This window comes from Nerophis ophidion, linkage group LG04 (assembly GCF_033978795.1).
Source record: "Nerophis ophidion isolate RoL-2023_Sa linkage group LG04, RoL_Noph_v1.0, whole genome shotgun sequence".
Lineage (NCBI taxonomy): Eukaryota > Metazoa > Chordata > Actinopteri > Syngnathiformes > Syngnathidae > Nerophis > Nerophis ophidion.
Genome location: NC_084614.1, coordinates 45,072,861 through 45,087,456, shown reverse-complemented (window position 1 = coordinate 45,087,456; position 14,596 = coordinate 45,072,861). Strand labels below are relative to the sequence as shown.

Here is a 14,596-nt window from a genome sequence, read left to right as displayed (position 1 = left end):
TCAGAGTATGTTAAGGTAACATGCGGAATCCCACAGGGTTCAGTTCATGGCCCTGCTCTCTTTAGTAATTATATGCTGCTGCTAGGTGACATCATACGCAAATACGGTGTTAGCTTTCACTGTTATGCTGATGACACCCAACTCCACATGCCCCTAAAGCTGACCAACACGCCAGATTGTAGTCACCTGGAAGTGTATCTAAATTAAATTAAAGGCCTTCTGAAACCCACTACTACCGACCACGCAGTCTGATAGTTTATACATGTACATCAATGATGAAATCTTAACATACTTACGTTCAAAATATTAAACAGTTTAGCACCATCTAATCTTGCTGATTGTTTGCAACCTACATTCCAAGAACGCCGTCCGCAGCTCCAGAGCGTTTTCTATTCGGGCTCCAAAACTCTGGAATGCCCCACCAGCAACAGTTGGACATGCAAAATTGGTAGAAGCATTTAAGTCCATCCGTCCATCCATTTTCTACCACTTGTCCCTTTTGGGGTCGCGGAGGGTGCTTGAGCCTGTCTCAGCTGCATTCGGGTGGAAGGCGGCATACACCCTGGACAAGTCGCCACCTCATCACAGGACCAACATAGATAGACAGACAACATTCACACACTAGGGCCAATTTAGTGTTGCCAATCAACCTATCACCAGGTGAATGTCTTTGGAGGTGGGAGGAAGTCGGAGTACCCGGAGGGAACCCAAGCAGTCACGGGGAGAACATGCAAACTCCCTACAGAAAGACCCGAGCCCGGGATTGAACTCAGGACTACTCAGGACCATTTAAGTCCCACCATAAAACTAATCTATATACACTACTTTTTAAATAGACTCCCTTTAGAACAGTTGACCTGCTGCTACTCTTCTCTCTTTTTTGTTTTACCCTCCCTCCTACAAGGAGAAGTTATCAGATGGCCAAAGATAATTCCTGGAGAGATATCAGTCTGGATGATGTGCCAACTGTTCTAAGTCATGCCCAAGTATGGACCACTACTTTATGACCTGGTTTGAGACTTCCTACAATCCCCTGCTTGCCCCCAATGAACTGGACTCTCACATTATAATGGAAAAATAGCAGAAACTGTACCCACTTGGCATCCATTGCAGCTGGTCACCCAGGATGTGAGTTCAGACCATTGATGCCATTGTGGTGTGTGCAGACCTTTGAGGCACCTCTGATTAAAGACTATATAACACCCCCCCCCCCCCCCCCCCCCCCCGCGACCCAAAAGGGATAATCGGTAAAAAATGGATGAATGGATGGATAAATAATATTTGATTGATTGATTGATTGATGGGCTTCACGGTGGGAGAGGGGTTAGTGCGTCTGCCTGTAGTCTTGGGTTCAATCCCGGGCTCGGGATCTTTCTGTGTGGAGTTTGCCAGTCCTCCCCGTGAATGCGTGGGTTCCCTCCGGGTACTCTGGTTTGCTCCCACCTCCAAAAGACATGCACCCGGGGATAGGTTGATTGGCAACACTAAATTGGCCCTAGTGTGTGTTGGCCCTGCGATGAGGGGGCGACTTGTCCAGGGTGTACCAGGCCTTCCGCCCGATTGTAGCTGAGATAGGCGCCAGCGCCCCCCGCAACCCCAAAGGGAATAAGCGGTAGAAAATGGATGGATGGATGGATGATTGATTGATGAAGGAAAAGTTGTAACAAGACTAGGGTTGGGTATTGAGTATCGATTGGAACCGGAACTAACTTTCCGATTCTCCCGGAATCGTTCAAAAGTTTAAATTTCGATTCCTAGTTTCGATACCCAGTCCGCCGACCGGAAAAAAATAATAAGTCTATCGACCCGAAAGAAGAAGCCGCTGAACACCAACGGAGAAGCGCCCACCGCCGGAAGTGTTAGCATAGCCGAGCCTATGGAGCCGAGCGAGTCAGTCAAGCATGGATAGCGGGCTCGACGGTCGAAAGTGTGGCTTTATTTTACTAAAAAAAATTAAATATCGGCGAAATGTAACACGTGCGACAGGACGGTTTCGTGCTTAGGAGGGTGCACGTCGAACATGATGAAGCGCCTCCGAGTTCATGGACTACAAATAAATGCGTGTCCCGTCTTTGACAGGAGACACTATCTGTTCAGAACGCTCACGCATCCTGCCTGAGAAGGCAGATATGGTCATTTTTCTAAACAAGAACTGTCTCTGATTTTATACTGTACCTGCTGCTAATCTGGACTGGGTTTTGCAAGTTGTTTCTTATTGTTTATTTGCTTTTCTGCACCAGGTTAGCCCATCATTGGGAGCACGGTAACATGTTTAAGTACCTGCAGCATCATACACTTGTGTGTGTAAATGTGTTTTAATGAGGTTTTCAAAAATAAAGCTCTCTTGATGAAAGTGTACCCCTGTGAAAATGTGTTCATAGAATTTATATTTATATCCTAGTTGAAAACAGCCCTGTGAGGAATTTATAGTAAAGTTCATAAAACATTATTAGAATTAAAATTGATGGAGAATGTCAGACTATTTCATTCAGAAAGACTGTAGGTTAGCTAGCTCATTTAAAATATCCTAAACTTTTTTTTACCCTGCCTTTTTTTATTTATTTATTTTTTTTAAAGAAAGAATCGGAATCGAGAATCGTCAGGAATCGGAATCGAAACAAAGAATTGGAATCGGAATCGTTCGAATTCAAACGATACCCAACCCTAATCAGGACACACCTACAATGGACTGTTAATATATTTGATGAACTACCCTTTAAACTCAAACTATCACACATCTTGCTCACTTCAGTGTCAAAACGGATCCAAAAATAGGAAATCACTCAACAAAAAGCATTGAGACTTTTCTTACAATGCAATATGGAAATGTTTAATGTAAGGAATTTACAGTTAAAAGTGTTTTTTCAGTTTAGTACATCGATAGATTGCATTACGTGTGCAGCATTCGGTCATAACTTTGAGGCTTTAATCAGCGGTATTATCTGCGTCAGCTTGTTAATATGACAAGATTGTTAACGTTGTGTACACTGAAAGAAAATTATCTTTAAAACATGCAGAGCAAAACATTTTTCTGCCCTAAATCAGAACTTTGCTTGATGAGTCGAACCCTACTGGCCCACTTCATGCCAAAGTAGTCCAGCCCTGACGCTTTCTTCTCGCCGTGTGCACTGCATGTTAGCGCCATAATCTTTTTCCTTAAGAACTTCCCAAGACATCATCTGGGGAGGTATTGTCCAGGAAGTCTGCTAAAGTTCCTGCTCTGTAGAGCCTGGTCCACGGTACGAATGAAAGTGTCGATGGTTTGCCTCATGTGAGGGGTGAAAGGATCAAAAGACGGCTGCTGGCTGCCCGGGCGCTTGAAGTAACCATCTTGATTGTTCTGGGCACAGATCAGCCGCTCCTCAGTCGGGGTGATGTTCAGGAAGGCTGTGATGAGGCGCAGCTGAGGGAGTAGTTCTCTCTGCAGATCCTCGTAATGCACCACCAGCAGATGGTGTCCAAACTTCAGCCAGCTGAGTGCGTGGGATGCCCACCAGGGGGCGTAGCTTGAGACAAATTCTGGCCATTCTTAGAATGAGAGAGGAGAGTTGAGGACAATCATTGATTTTTTACTTCTCACATTGAGTGGCACAAGTGTTTTCCAATAAGTGATGTAAGTGGGTGCTGAGAGCCATCTGGCCACTAGAAGGCGCCAAACACTAACCTCACTAATTGAGTGTTATTGGGTTTTTAACTGTTTTATCTGCAGGTGTGTTTTTATCAAAAGACAATAAAAAATCAAAGTGTAATCATTTTTTGACTTCTATTCTTGATGTAAATGTTTTTATGTATTTGATAATGTTACTAATTTCACTGATAACTACATTTGGGACGTGAATTATACAACAATTCACTATTCATAATCGATTCGCGTGTTTTACCTGAGGAGTGAGAATTTTGATGAATTCATCATATGAACAGTGAACACAAGTTTCGTGCTAGAAGATATAAACATCCCATCAGTTGGCATCCCATTGAGAGCAGACATTGTACAGTAAGTGATTTAGCTATGTTCGTAGTTTGTATTTATTGTTTATCACTTAACACCACTGCTACATGATGCTTAGGGTCTGATCTACTAAGATCCAAATGCCATACAGCGTATGCAAACTCTATACCATGGGTGTCAAACTCTGGCCCGCCGTGTAATTTAATTTGGCCCTTGAGGCAATATCTAATTAACATTACAGCTGGCCCGCCGTTATTACACAGCAGCTGTGCCGCTGTAACCAGCGGAGCCGCTAGGGATTTTGGGCCCATGAAAAGAATCGGTACAGGGCCCCCAACACATAATTTCATATAATTTCATCATCATTAGGGGCCTCTCTGGGGCCCCCTCCATCATGGGACCCTAGAATCTGTCTCCTTTACCCCCCCCCCTTTTCAGCGCCCCTGGCTGTAACACCGCAATTTCTCACACTTGCCAATCCTCACGAAATTCAGTGCCCCTCCCGAAAATCTCCCGGGGCAAGCAAGCATTTTCCCGAATTTCACCCGGACAACAACATTGAGGGCGTGCCTTAAAGGCACTGCCTTTAGCATTCTCTACAACCTGTCGTCACGTCTGCATTTCCGCCATACAAACAGCGTGCAGGCCCACGCACATAATATATGCGGCCATTACACACACATAAGTGAATGCAAGGCATAGTTGGTCAACAGCCATATAGGTCACACTGAGGGTGGCCGTATAAACAACTTTAACACTGTTACAAATACGCGCCACACTGTGAACTCACACCAAACAAGAATGACGAACACATTTCGGGAGAACATCTGCACTGTAACATAACATAAACACAAAAGGACAAATACCCAGAAACCCTTGCAGCACTAACTCTTTCGGGACGCTACAATATATTTTGATATTTACCTCAGAAGGCTGCAAATAGAAGAGGCATTATATTTGTATTTAAATTTTATTTGATATGCCATTTATATTTTTTTATTATTATTATTATTATTTGAAACTCGATTTTGCATGTCGCTATAAAGTTACTGTATATAAGCCTTGTTTATTCAATATTCAATGCAAAACTTTTTTGGGTCCCTATTAAAAGGTTAATTTGTTCAACCTTGGCCCGCGGCTTTGTTCAGTTTTAAATTTTGGCCCACTCTGTATTTGAGTTCGACACCACTGCTCTATACCGTATTTTTCGGACTATAAGTCACAGTTTTTTTCATAGTTTGGCAGGGGGTGCGACATATACTCCGTGGCGACTTATGTGTGAAATTATTAACACATTACCGTAAAATACCAAATAATATTTTTTATATCATTTGCGGTAGAGACGAAGAAAATGTCAGGAATCGTACACACACGTCGGCAATCGTCACACACACGTCAACCCAAAAGAATTCGGCGGGGGAGGGCCATGGCAGAAGTGCATTGTGGGTCATGGAATGCTAAATGCTATATGCTATATGCTACTGCCGTAGCTATTAAAATGAATCCTTTCATCGTTGGCGGTAACTTATAAAAACTGAGATGGGCTGAACAAAAAAATTGGACCGGAAAGGAAATCATGTAGCGCAGATTACAAGCTGGACGTAGTGAAATATGCAGCAGAAAACGACAAGAGGAAGCAGCACATACCTTTGGAGTTGGCAGAGTTGTTTAGAAGCGACATCGAGGAAGAAAATTTCATGGGATTTATCGATTAGGAGTGACAGATTGTTTGGTAAACAAACTTATAGCATGTTCTATATGTTATAGTTATTTGAATGACTCTTACCATAATATGTTACGTTAACGTACCAGGCACATTCTCAGTTGGTTATTTATGTGTCATATAACCTACACTTATTCAGCCTGTTGGTACATAAGGAACATAAGGTCACGTGCAACAAATGTATTGAAATATGGTTCCCTTTGAATATACGTGAATCGGTATCCATCTCTATATTAGTGGGAGTTTCTCTTCTGTTTTTATGATGGTCATTTTCACTTCCATAGTGACATGTTTCCTTTTCTTTGGCACACTGCCACTAGTAGAGCCTGCCATATGTTTCGGAGACATAATGATGTGTAAAAATTAAACTACTAAACAACGTTATCCTTCTTGGGTGTACCTCCACCTGAGGCACATCATGTTTTCTGCAACTAGTACTTTAGCCTGTCTCTTATTTACGGACCAATATTTATTTTTTTATTCATTTAAGGGAGCGCGCTCAGGATTACATAACGTCATCAAACGCAGACCAGCTGTCATTATATGACAGCAAAAACAGAGCCATTTCTATACTGGATGTAGTTTATGTATGTAAAATATACTACCTTTGCTTTTCCACTGAGCATCTGTTGCGTGTCCTAAATGTCCGGCGCATTTGCGGTTGAATTCCGCCATAAGGGATCGATAAGGGTTCCGGATCAGCAGGATGGCAGAGTTGTACATCTCAATCTCTCTCTCGCCGCTCTCATGGGTCTTCACGCAAATGCTGCGGCCATTCCTCCAGAAGTCTTTCTCTCCTTTGAAACCTAGCAGCGGTAAATAGTATACTTTGTAATAATCACTTGCAAGGCAACACATAAAAAATTTCAGGAGATTACAGTTTTTCACTGTAAAATAACAGTTTCCATTTACAGCAGCAGTCCCCAAACTTATTGACTCGGGGGCCGCATTGGGTTAAAATAATTTGGCCGGGGGCTGGGATATTTATATATTTATATATATATATATATATATATATATATATATTCACAAATATATACATACATACATACATACATATTCCTTGCGCACTAATTGACTGAAAACATGACATCAAGTGCGTAGTCCATCGATGGAAAAATGCATTTTTACACAATATGATTTGCCTGAGCGGCTAGGAAACACAGAGTAACAAGCAGTAGAAAATTAAATTAGAAAGAACAGATCTAAAAAAATTATTTTTTATATTTTTTTTAAACTTGTGACTCCCCGCGGGCCGGATTATGGATGCTGGCGGGCTGTTTTGGGGACTCCTGATTTACAATCATGCCTATAAAAACAACTAAAGATTTTCCTTTAAAAAAAAAGTCGCCAAAATATGACTGTAAACCGTTTATAACCGGCCGAGTCATACCAAAGACTATAAAAATGGCACTCATTACCTCCCTGCTTGGCACTCAGCATCAAGGGTTGGAATTGGGGGTTAATTCACTAAAAATGATTCCCGGGCGCGGCACCGCTGCTCCCTATTGCTCCCCTCACCTCCCAGGGGCTGATCAAGGGTGATGGGTCAAGTGCAGAGAACAATTTCGCCACACCAAGAGTGTGTGTGACAATCATTCGTACTTTAACTTTAACTTTATATTGTAAAATCAACGATAGATCTTGCGGTTAAAAGAAATTTGGATCAGTCGTCAATATTAATCTGTAAAAAAATAATACCATTTTTCCATTTACAGATTCGCACTGTAAAAACAACAATATTTTACGATAAAAAAAACAACCTGCCAGCTAGGTCGCTACAATGTCACTGTAAAATAGAAGTGGTAACCATTTTTCCTTATACAGTGATGCACTGTAAAAACAACAACTGTAGATATTACAGTAAAATAAACTGTCAGTTCAGTCGCCAGAATTTCATCATAATAATAACAGTGGTGTCGTTTTTCCATTTACAGTACTTTGGTGTAAAAACCACCGTACAATGACAGAGCTGCCAGCTTTTTTTTTTTGTAGCATTAAATCTAGTTACCGTAATTTTCGGACTATAAGTCGCAGTTTTCTTCATAGTTTGGTCGGGGGTGCGACTTATACTCAGGAGCAACTTATGTGTGAAATTATTAACACATTACCGTAAAATATCAAATAATATTAATTAGCTCATTCACGTAAGAGACTAGACGTCTAAGATTTCATGGTATTTAGCAATTAGGAGTGACAGATTGTTTGGTAAAAGTATAGCATGTTCTATATGTTATAGTTATTTGAATGACTCTTACCATAATATGTTACATTAACATACCAGGCACCTTCTCAGTTGGTTATTTATGCGTCATATAACGTACACTTATTCAGCCTGTTGTTCACTATTCTTTATTTATTTTAAATTGCCTTTCAAATGTCTATTCTTGGTGTTGGGTTTTATCAAATAAATTTCCCCCAAATTGCGACCTATACTCCAGTGCGACTTATGTATGTTGTTTTCCTTCTTTATTATGGATTTTCGGCAGGTGCGACTTATACTCCGGAGCAACTTATACTCCGAAAAATACGGTGGTTATTTGTTCCCACAGTGCATATGGTCCACACCAACCTCGACTGTACAAGGTGCCGTCAAAGTAGAAGCTGCCGGTGTAGTAGCCCGTCATGAGCTCGATCAGGTGACGGACCCAAGTGTTGCCTGCTCCGGGAAAGCTGGAAAGAGCCACCAGAGAGTTGGACCTCTGAGGTAGAAACATTCTCTCTTTGCATCTGGAGTCTGGAACATGTAAAGAACTTACTTTCAGTCATGAAAGCAAAAAAATGTAACAAGACATACATGACGCGCACAATAACAAGGACACCAGGAATAGTGGCCAAGTGAAAGAATTATCACTTCGGGCTGCACATAAAAAAAATATTTGCTATTATCGAGGGCCCCTGTCATGCATTGGTCCTTAGAGCAGTCATTATACACCAGGGGTCACCAGGTAGCCCATAAGGACCAGATGAGTAGCCCGCCGGCCTGTTCTAAAAATCGCTCAAATAGCAGCACTTACCAGTGAGCTGCCTCTATTTTTTAAATGTTATTTATTTACTAGCAAGCTGGTCTCGCTTTGCTCGACATTTTTAATTCTAAGAGAGACAAAACTCAAATAGAATTTGAAAATCCAAGAAAATATTTTAAAGACTTTGTCTTCACTTGTTTAAATAAATTCATTTATTTTTTTACTTTGCTTCTCATAACTTTCAGAAAGACAATTTTAGAGAAAAAATACAACCTTAAAAATGATTTTAGGATTTTTAAACACACCTTTTTACCTTTTAAATTCCTTCCTCTTCTTTCCTGACAATTCAAATCAATGTTCAAATATATATATATATTTTTATTGTAAAGAATAATAAATACATTTTAATTAAATTGTTCATTTTAGCTTCAGTGTTTTCGACAAAGAATATTTGTGAAATTTTTCTTCAAACTTATTATAATTAAAATTAAACAAAAATATTCTGGCAAATCTAGAAAATCTGTAGAATCAAATTTAAATCTTATTTCAAAGTGGATTTTAACCTATTTAAAACATGTCATCAACATTCTAAAATTAATCTTAATCAGGAAAAATTACTAATGATGTTCAATAAATTCTTTTTTTTAATTTTTTCAAAAAGATTCGAATTAGCTAGTTTTTCTCTTCATTTTTTTCGGTTGAATTTTGAATTTTAAAGAGTCAAAATTGAAGATAAACTATGTTTAAAAATGTAATTTTCATTTTTTTCGTGTTTTTTCCTCTTTTAAACCGTTCAATTAAGTGTTTTTTCATAATTTATTCTCTACAAAAAAACCTTCCGTGAAAGGAAAAAAAATGTATGACGGAATGACGGACAAAAATACTCATTTTCATATATATATATATATCTATTTATTAAAGGTAAATTCAGCAAATTGGCTATTTCTGACAATTTATTTAAGTGTGTATCAACCTGGTAGCCCTTCGCATTAATCAGTACCCAAGAAATAGCTCTTGGTTTCAAAAAGGTTGGTGACCCAGCTATACACCATTCCTTAATGCGCTCCTGTTGAGGAAGTTCTGTGTACTACAATGAATGTTTGCCTCCTGTTGATGCTGTACAGTGACCACCAGCCTTCCTTTTTATTCTACATTCAATCAGGCCTTAGGCTTTGTGTGGCACTAAACAAGATCTTGTTTGTGGCCCCATGTTGGTCTTTAAAAAGTATTTTTGTTAGACCCCAGAAGGGCCCCCACTCCACCCTAAACATATGTCAGCGCCCCACATTGACACTCTCAATTTGTTTACATGAACTAAAAAACATATTATGGACGTTCTACATATGTGCCAGTCTTACCAACATGATCACCAGGAAGTACAGTAGATGGCGCACTCCATTATCAGAAATCACAATATTTCCATGTTAATATAGCTGTTTCATCAATAATGTTTTTCATTGGCGTGGCGCAGTGGGAGAGTAGCCGTGCGCAACCCGAGGGTCCCTGGTTCAATCCCCACCTAGCACCAACCTCGTCATGTCCGTTGTGACCTGAGCAAGACAATTCACCCTTGCTCCTGATGGGTACTGGTTAGGGCCTTGCATGGCAGCTCCCTCCATCAGTGTGTGAATGTGTGTGTGAATAAGTGAATGTGGAAATAGCTTTGAGTACCTTGAAGGTAGAAAAGCGCTATACAAGTACAACCCATTTATTATTTATTTATATTAAGTGTTCAAACCAGTTGCATCATTAGACTTTTCAGGGGAATAAAGGCTCCTTCAGATATCTTTAAACCCCCTTAATTATTTGGTAGATTTTTTTTTCAAACAAAATTGTGTTGACAAATTTATTATAATGTAGCAAAAATGGGAGTTTTTATGATCATTATTCACTTAAATATGATTATAAATATGTCAAGTTTCCCTCTACTTCATTGTATAAGTTAAAGGTTAACTGATTCCTCTAGGACAGTGGTTCTCAAATGGGGGTACTCGTACCCCTGGGGGTACTTGAAGGTATGCCAAGCGGTATGTGCGATTTTTTTTTTTCATATTCTAAAAAAAAGCAACGATTCAAAAATCCTTTAGAAATGTAAACTGTAAAAAAAAAATGCAACAATGCAATCAGTGTCGACAGCTAGATTTTTGTGGAAATGTTCCATAAATATTGATGTTAAAGATTAATTTTTTATGAAGAAATGTTTACAATTAAGTTCATGAATCCAGAAATCTTTATTTATACTTGCATCACTTGTTTATTTTTTAACAAGTTTTTAGTTATTTTTATCTTTATTTATAATTGAATCACTTCTTTATTTTTCAACACGTTTTTAGTTATTTTTATATATCTTTTTTTCAAATAGTTCAAGAAAGACCACTACAAATGAGCAATATTTTGCACTGTTATACAATTTAATAAATCAGAAACTAATGACATAGGGCTGTATTTTACTTCTTTATCTATTTTTTCCAACCAAAAATGCTTTGCTCTGATTAGGGGGTACTTGAATTAAAAAAATGTTCACAGGGGGTACATCACTGAAAAAAGGTTGAGAACAACTGTACTAGGAATATCACTAATGGATAATCATGATAAAACATCAAAATACTAGGCTATTATCATTATCATTAGTGCATCTACTGGGTGTTAAGAGTCTATTGCCTGTAAAAACTAGTCACTTTAATTAAGCTTCCCTGAATGCTCCACAATTACGTGCCGTACGATGCAGAAGTAAACATGTCCCGATGCTGCCACAAATAGATATAATGCATTTTTACCTTTCCTGGTTCTAGAAGCTAGAACTAAAACACAGCACCGGGCTGGAAAATTCCTGCACACATAGCATTTCTCGCAGCATAATACATAAGAGAAACATTTTGCCACACCTAGTGTGATTGGTACTTTAACTCACATAATGCTTTTTCTGTCGTGACTGTGTCAGAGGTAGCCAAGCACTCTGCTGGAGTGGTCAAATTATGAAACGTTAAATCTATCCCAGCACCAAGCAAATAATCTCAAGATTCCCACCATATGTGAGTGAAGTGACTCAACGTGCTTTAAAAAACCATATCTAAGTTACATTTGAACCAGTGGACACTGGGAGAAGGTGGGTTGAGTGTCCTGCCCAAGGACACAACGACAGTGACTAGGATGGCGGAAGCGGGGATCAAACCGGCAACCCTGAAGCCGCTCTACCAACCGAGCTACGCCACCCCAGGGGTCCCTAAATTTGCGGTCCCTTTCAAAGTTCCTCATTGTGACCACATGGGGTTGACCTTTTTTCTTGCCCTCATGCGGGATCACAGCAGAGGATCTCGTCGTAGTTTGTGCAGCACCTTTGAGGCAATTATGATTAAAGACTATATAAACAAACTTTGATTGATTGAATGCATGCATGTGGACTTCGATGACGTTATGTGTTTCTGCCAATGTCATTTAGCTGTTACAACAAAATGAAAAAGTGTTTCTCCAGGGATTAAGACAGGGCATAGTGCAAAAGTGCTTATTATTAAAAAAAAAAACATGTATTATGTAATACACAATCCCCGTTTCCATATGAGTTGGGAAACTGTGTTAGATGTAAATATAAACAGAATACAATGATTTGCAAATCATTTTCAACCCATATTCAGTTGAATATCCTACAAAGACAAGATATTTGATGTTCAAACTCATGCATAAACCTTTTTTTTTTTCGAATAATCATTAAGTTTAGAATTTCATGCCAGCAACACGTGACAAAGAAGTTGGGAAAGGTGGCAATAAATACTGATAAAGTTGAGGAATGCTCATCAAACACTTCTTTGGAACATCCCACAGGTGTGCAGGCTAATTAGGAACAGGTGGGTAACACTACCTGCAAGTAGTGCAGGTAGTGTTACACATTATTAAATTTGAAAGATCAACAACTCTATTATTATTATTTAACTTTGACAACAACATTTTAAGAAAAAAATATTCAAGTTTTAATATAAGCGCTGGCCATGATAATGGACCCCTCCCCCTATGTGGTTGTGGCCCTTGTTTATACCATCGGGCTAATTTAAGTAGATTCATAAAGTAGTTTATCTAGAGCCTAGAGCAGGGGTCACCAACCTTTTTGAAACCAAGGGCTACTTCTTGGGTACTGATTAATGCGAAGGGCTACCAGTTTGATACACACTTAAATAAATTGCCAGAAATGCCAATCTGCTCAATTTACCTTTAATAAATAAAGGTATATATATATGTATATATATATATATATATATTTATGGGTATTTTTTGTCTGTCATTCCATCGTACATTTTTTTTTTCTTTTACGGAAGGTTTTTTGTAGAGAATCAATGATGAAAAAAACACTAATTGAACGGTTTAAAAGAGGAGAAAACACAAAAAAAAAGAACATTTAATTTTGAAACATAGTTTATCTTTAATTTTGACTCTTTAAAATTCAGAATTCAACTGAAAATTATGAAGAGAAAAACTAGCTAATTTGAATCTTTTTGAAAAAAATCCAAAAAAAGTTTTATGGAACAAAATGAATTATTTTTCCTGATTAAGATTAATTTTAGCATTTTGATGACATGTTTTAAATAGGTTAAAATCCAATTTGCACTTTGTTATAATATATAACAAATTGGACCAACCTATATTTCTAACAAAGACAAATCATTATTTATTCTAGATTTTCCAGAACAAATTTTTTAAAAGAAATTCAAAATACTTTGAAATATGATTTAAATTTGATTATACAGATTTTCTAGATTTGCCAGAATAATTATTTTGAATTTTAATCATAAAAAGTTTGAAGAAATATTTCACAAATATTCTTCATCGAAAAAACAGAAGCTAAAATGAAGAATTAAATTAAAAAGTAATTATTATTCTTTACAATACAAAAATTAAAAAAAAAATACTTGAACAGTGATTTAAAATGTCAGGAAAGAAGATGAAGGAATTAAAAGGTGAAAAGGTAAATGTGTTTAAAAATCCTAAAATAATTTTTAAGGTTGTATTTTTTCTCTAAAATTGTCTTTCTGAAAGTTATAAGAAACAAAGTAAAAGAAATAAATGAATTTATTCAAACAAGTGAAGACCAAGTCTTTAGAATATTTTTTAGGATTTTCAAATTCTATTTGAGTTTTGTCTCTCTTTAAATTAAAAATGTCGAGCGAAGCAAGACCAGCTTGCTAGTAAATAAATACAATTTAAAAAATAGAGGCAGCTCACTGGTAAGTGTTGCTATTTGAGCTATTTTTAGAACAGGCCAGCGGGCGACTCATCTGGTCCTTACGGGCTACCTGGTGCCTGCGGGCACCGCATTGGTGACCCCTGATCTAGAGCATACTAACATATTATTTATTAATTCTGCTTTATTGAAACTACAGGAGCTAGTAAAGTTACAGACATGTTGTGTTATGTTTAAGGCTAAAAGTGAAACATTACCAGCAAATTTACAAAAAAATGTTTGTCGTCACTTCTGAGAAGGAAGAGGTCATGTCAAACACCATTATTCAAGGCCAACTTTGAAACAAATGTGTATATCAGTGGTGGGGGTTGAACTATGGAATTCTCTTTACAATGAGATAAAAGACTGTAAAAAATATATTCCAATTGAAAAAATATATAAAGATAGAACAATAAGATCATATGGACAGCCATAAGTGTTTACATTTTGCTTTATATTTATTATCTTACTTTTTTTTTTGTCTGGTTTTGTATTTGTTTGGTATTATCCCGTGAAGTGTATATTACTTTTTTTTGTTCGGTTTGTACATCATGAAGTTTTGCACTTGTTGTGTTTTTTGTTTGTTTTCATTATATTTTGATGTGTTTGTTTGGTTTGTATGCTATCCATACGTATTATGTTGAAGGGGGCAGGAAAATATAAGATTTTCTTCATCTTGTTCCTTCTCAGGCATTGGTGTGTAAATGTTTAGTTGCTGAGGTTTAATTGTGAATTATTTTCGTGAATTA

At 37.9% G+C, this 14,596-nt stretch overlaps 1 protein-coding gene across 2 annotated transcripts in view; it reads right to left on the bottom strand.

Annotated features, from left to right (window-relative positions):
- Positions 1–2,803: 2,803 nt before the first annotated feature.
- Positions 2,804–14,596, bottom strand: part of LOC133551448 (sialate:O-sulfotransferase 1-like) — a 146,175-nt gene continuing 134,382 nt past the window's right edge. For both annotated transcript variants that reach the window (XM_061898154.1, XM_061898155.1), the window contains 3 exons: positions 8,245–8,409; positions 6,278–6,478; positions 2,804–3,528 (listed from right to left, as the gene is read on the bottom strand). In XM_061898154.1, coding sequence (XP_061754138.1) covers positions 3,176–3,528; positions 6,278–6,478; positions 8,245–8,409 — 719 coding nt within the window. In that variant the 3' untranslated portion in view covers positions 2,804–3,175. The remainder of the gene's footprint in view (positions 3,529–6,277; positions 6,479–8,244; positions 8,410–14,596) is intronic.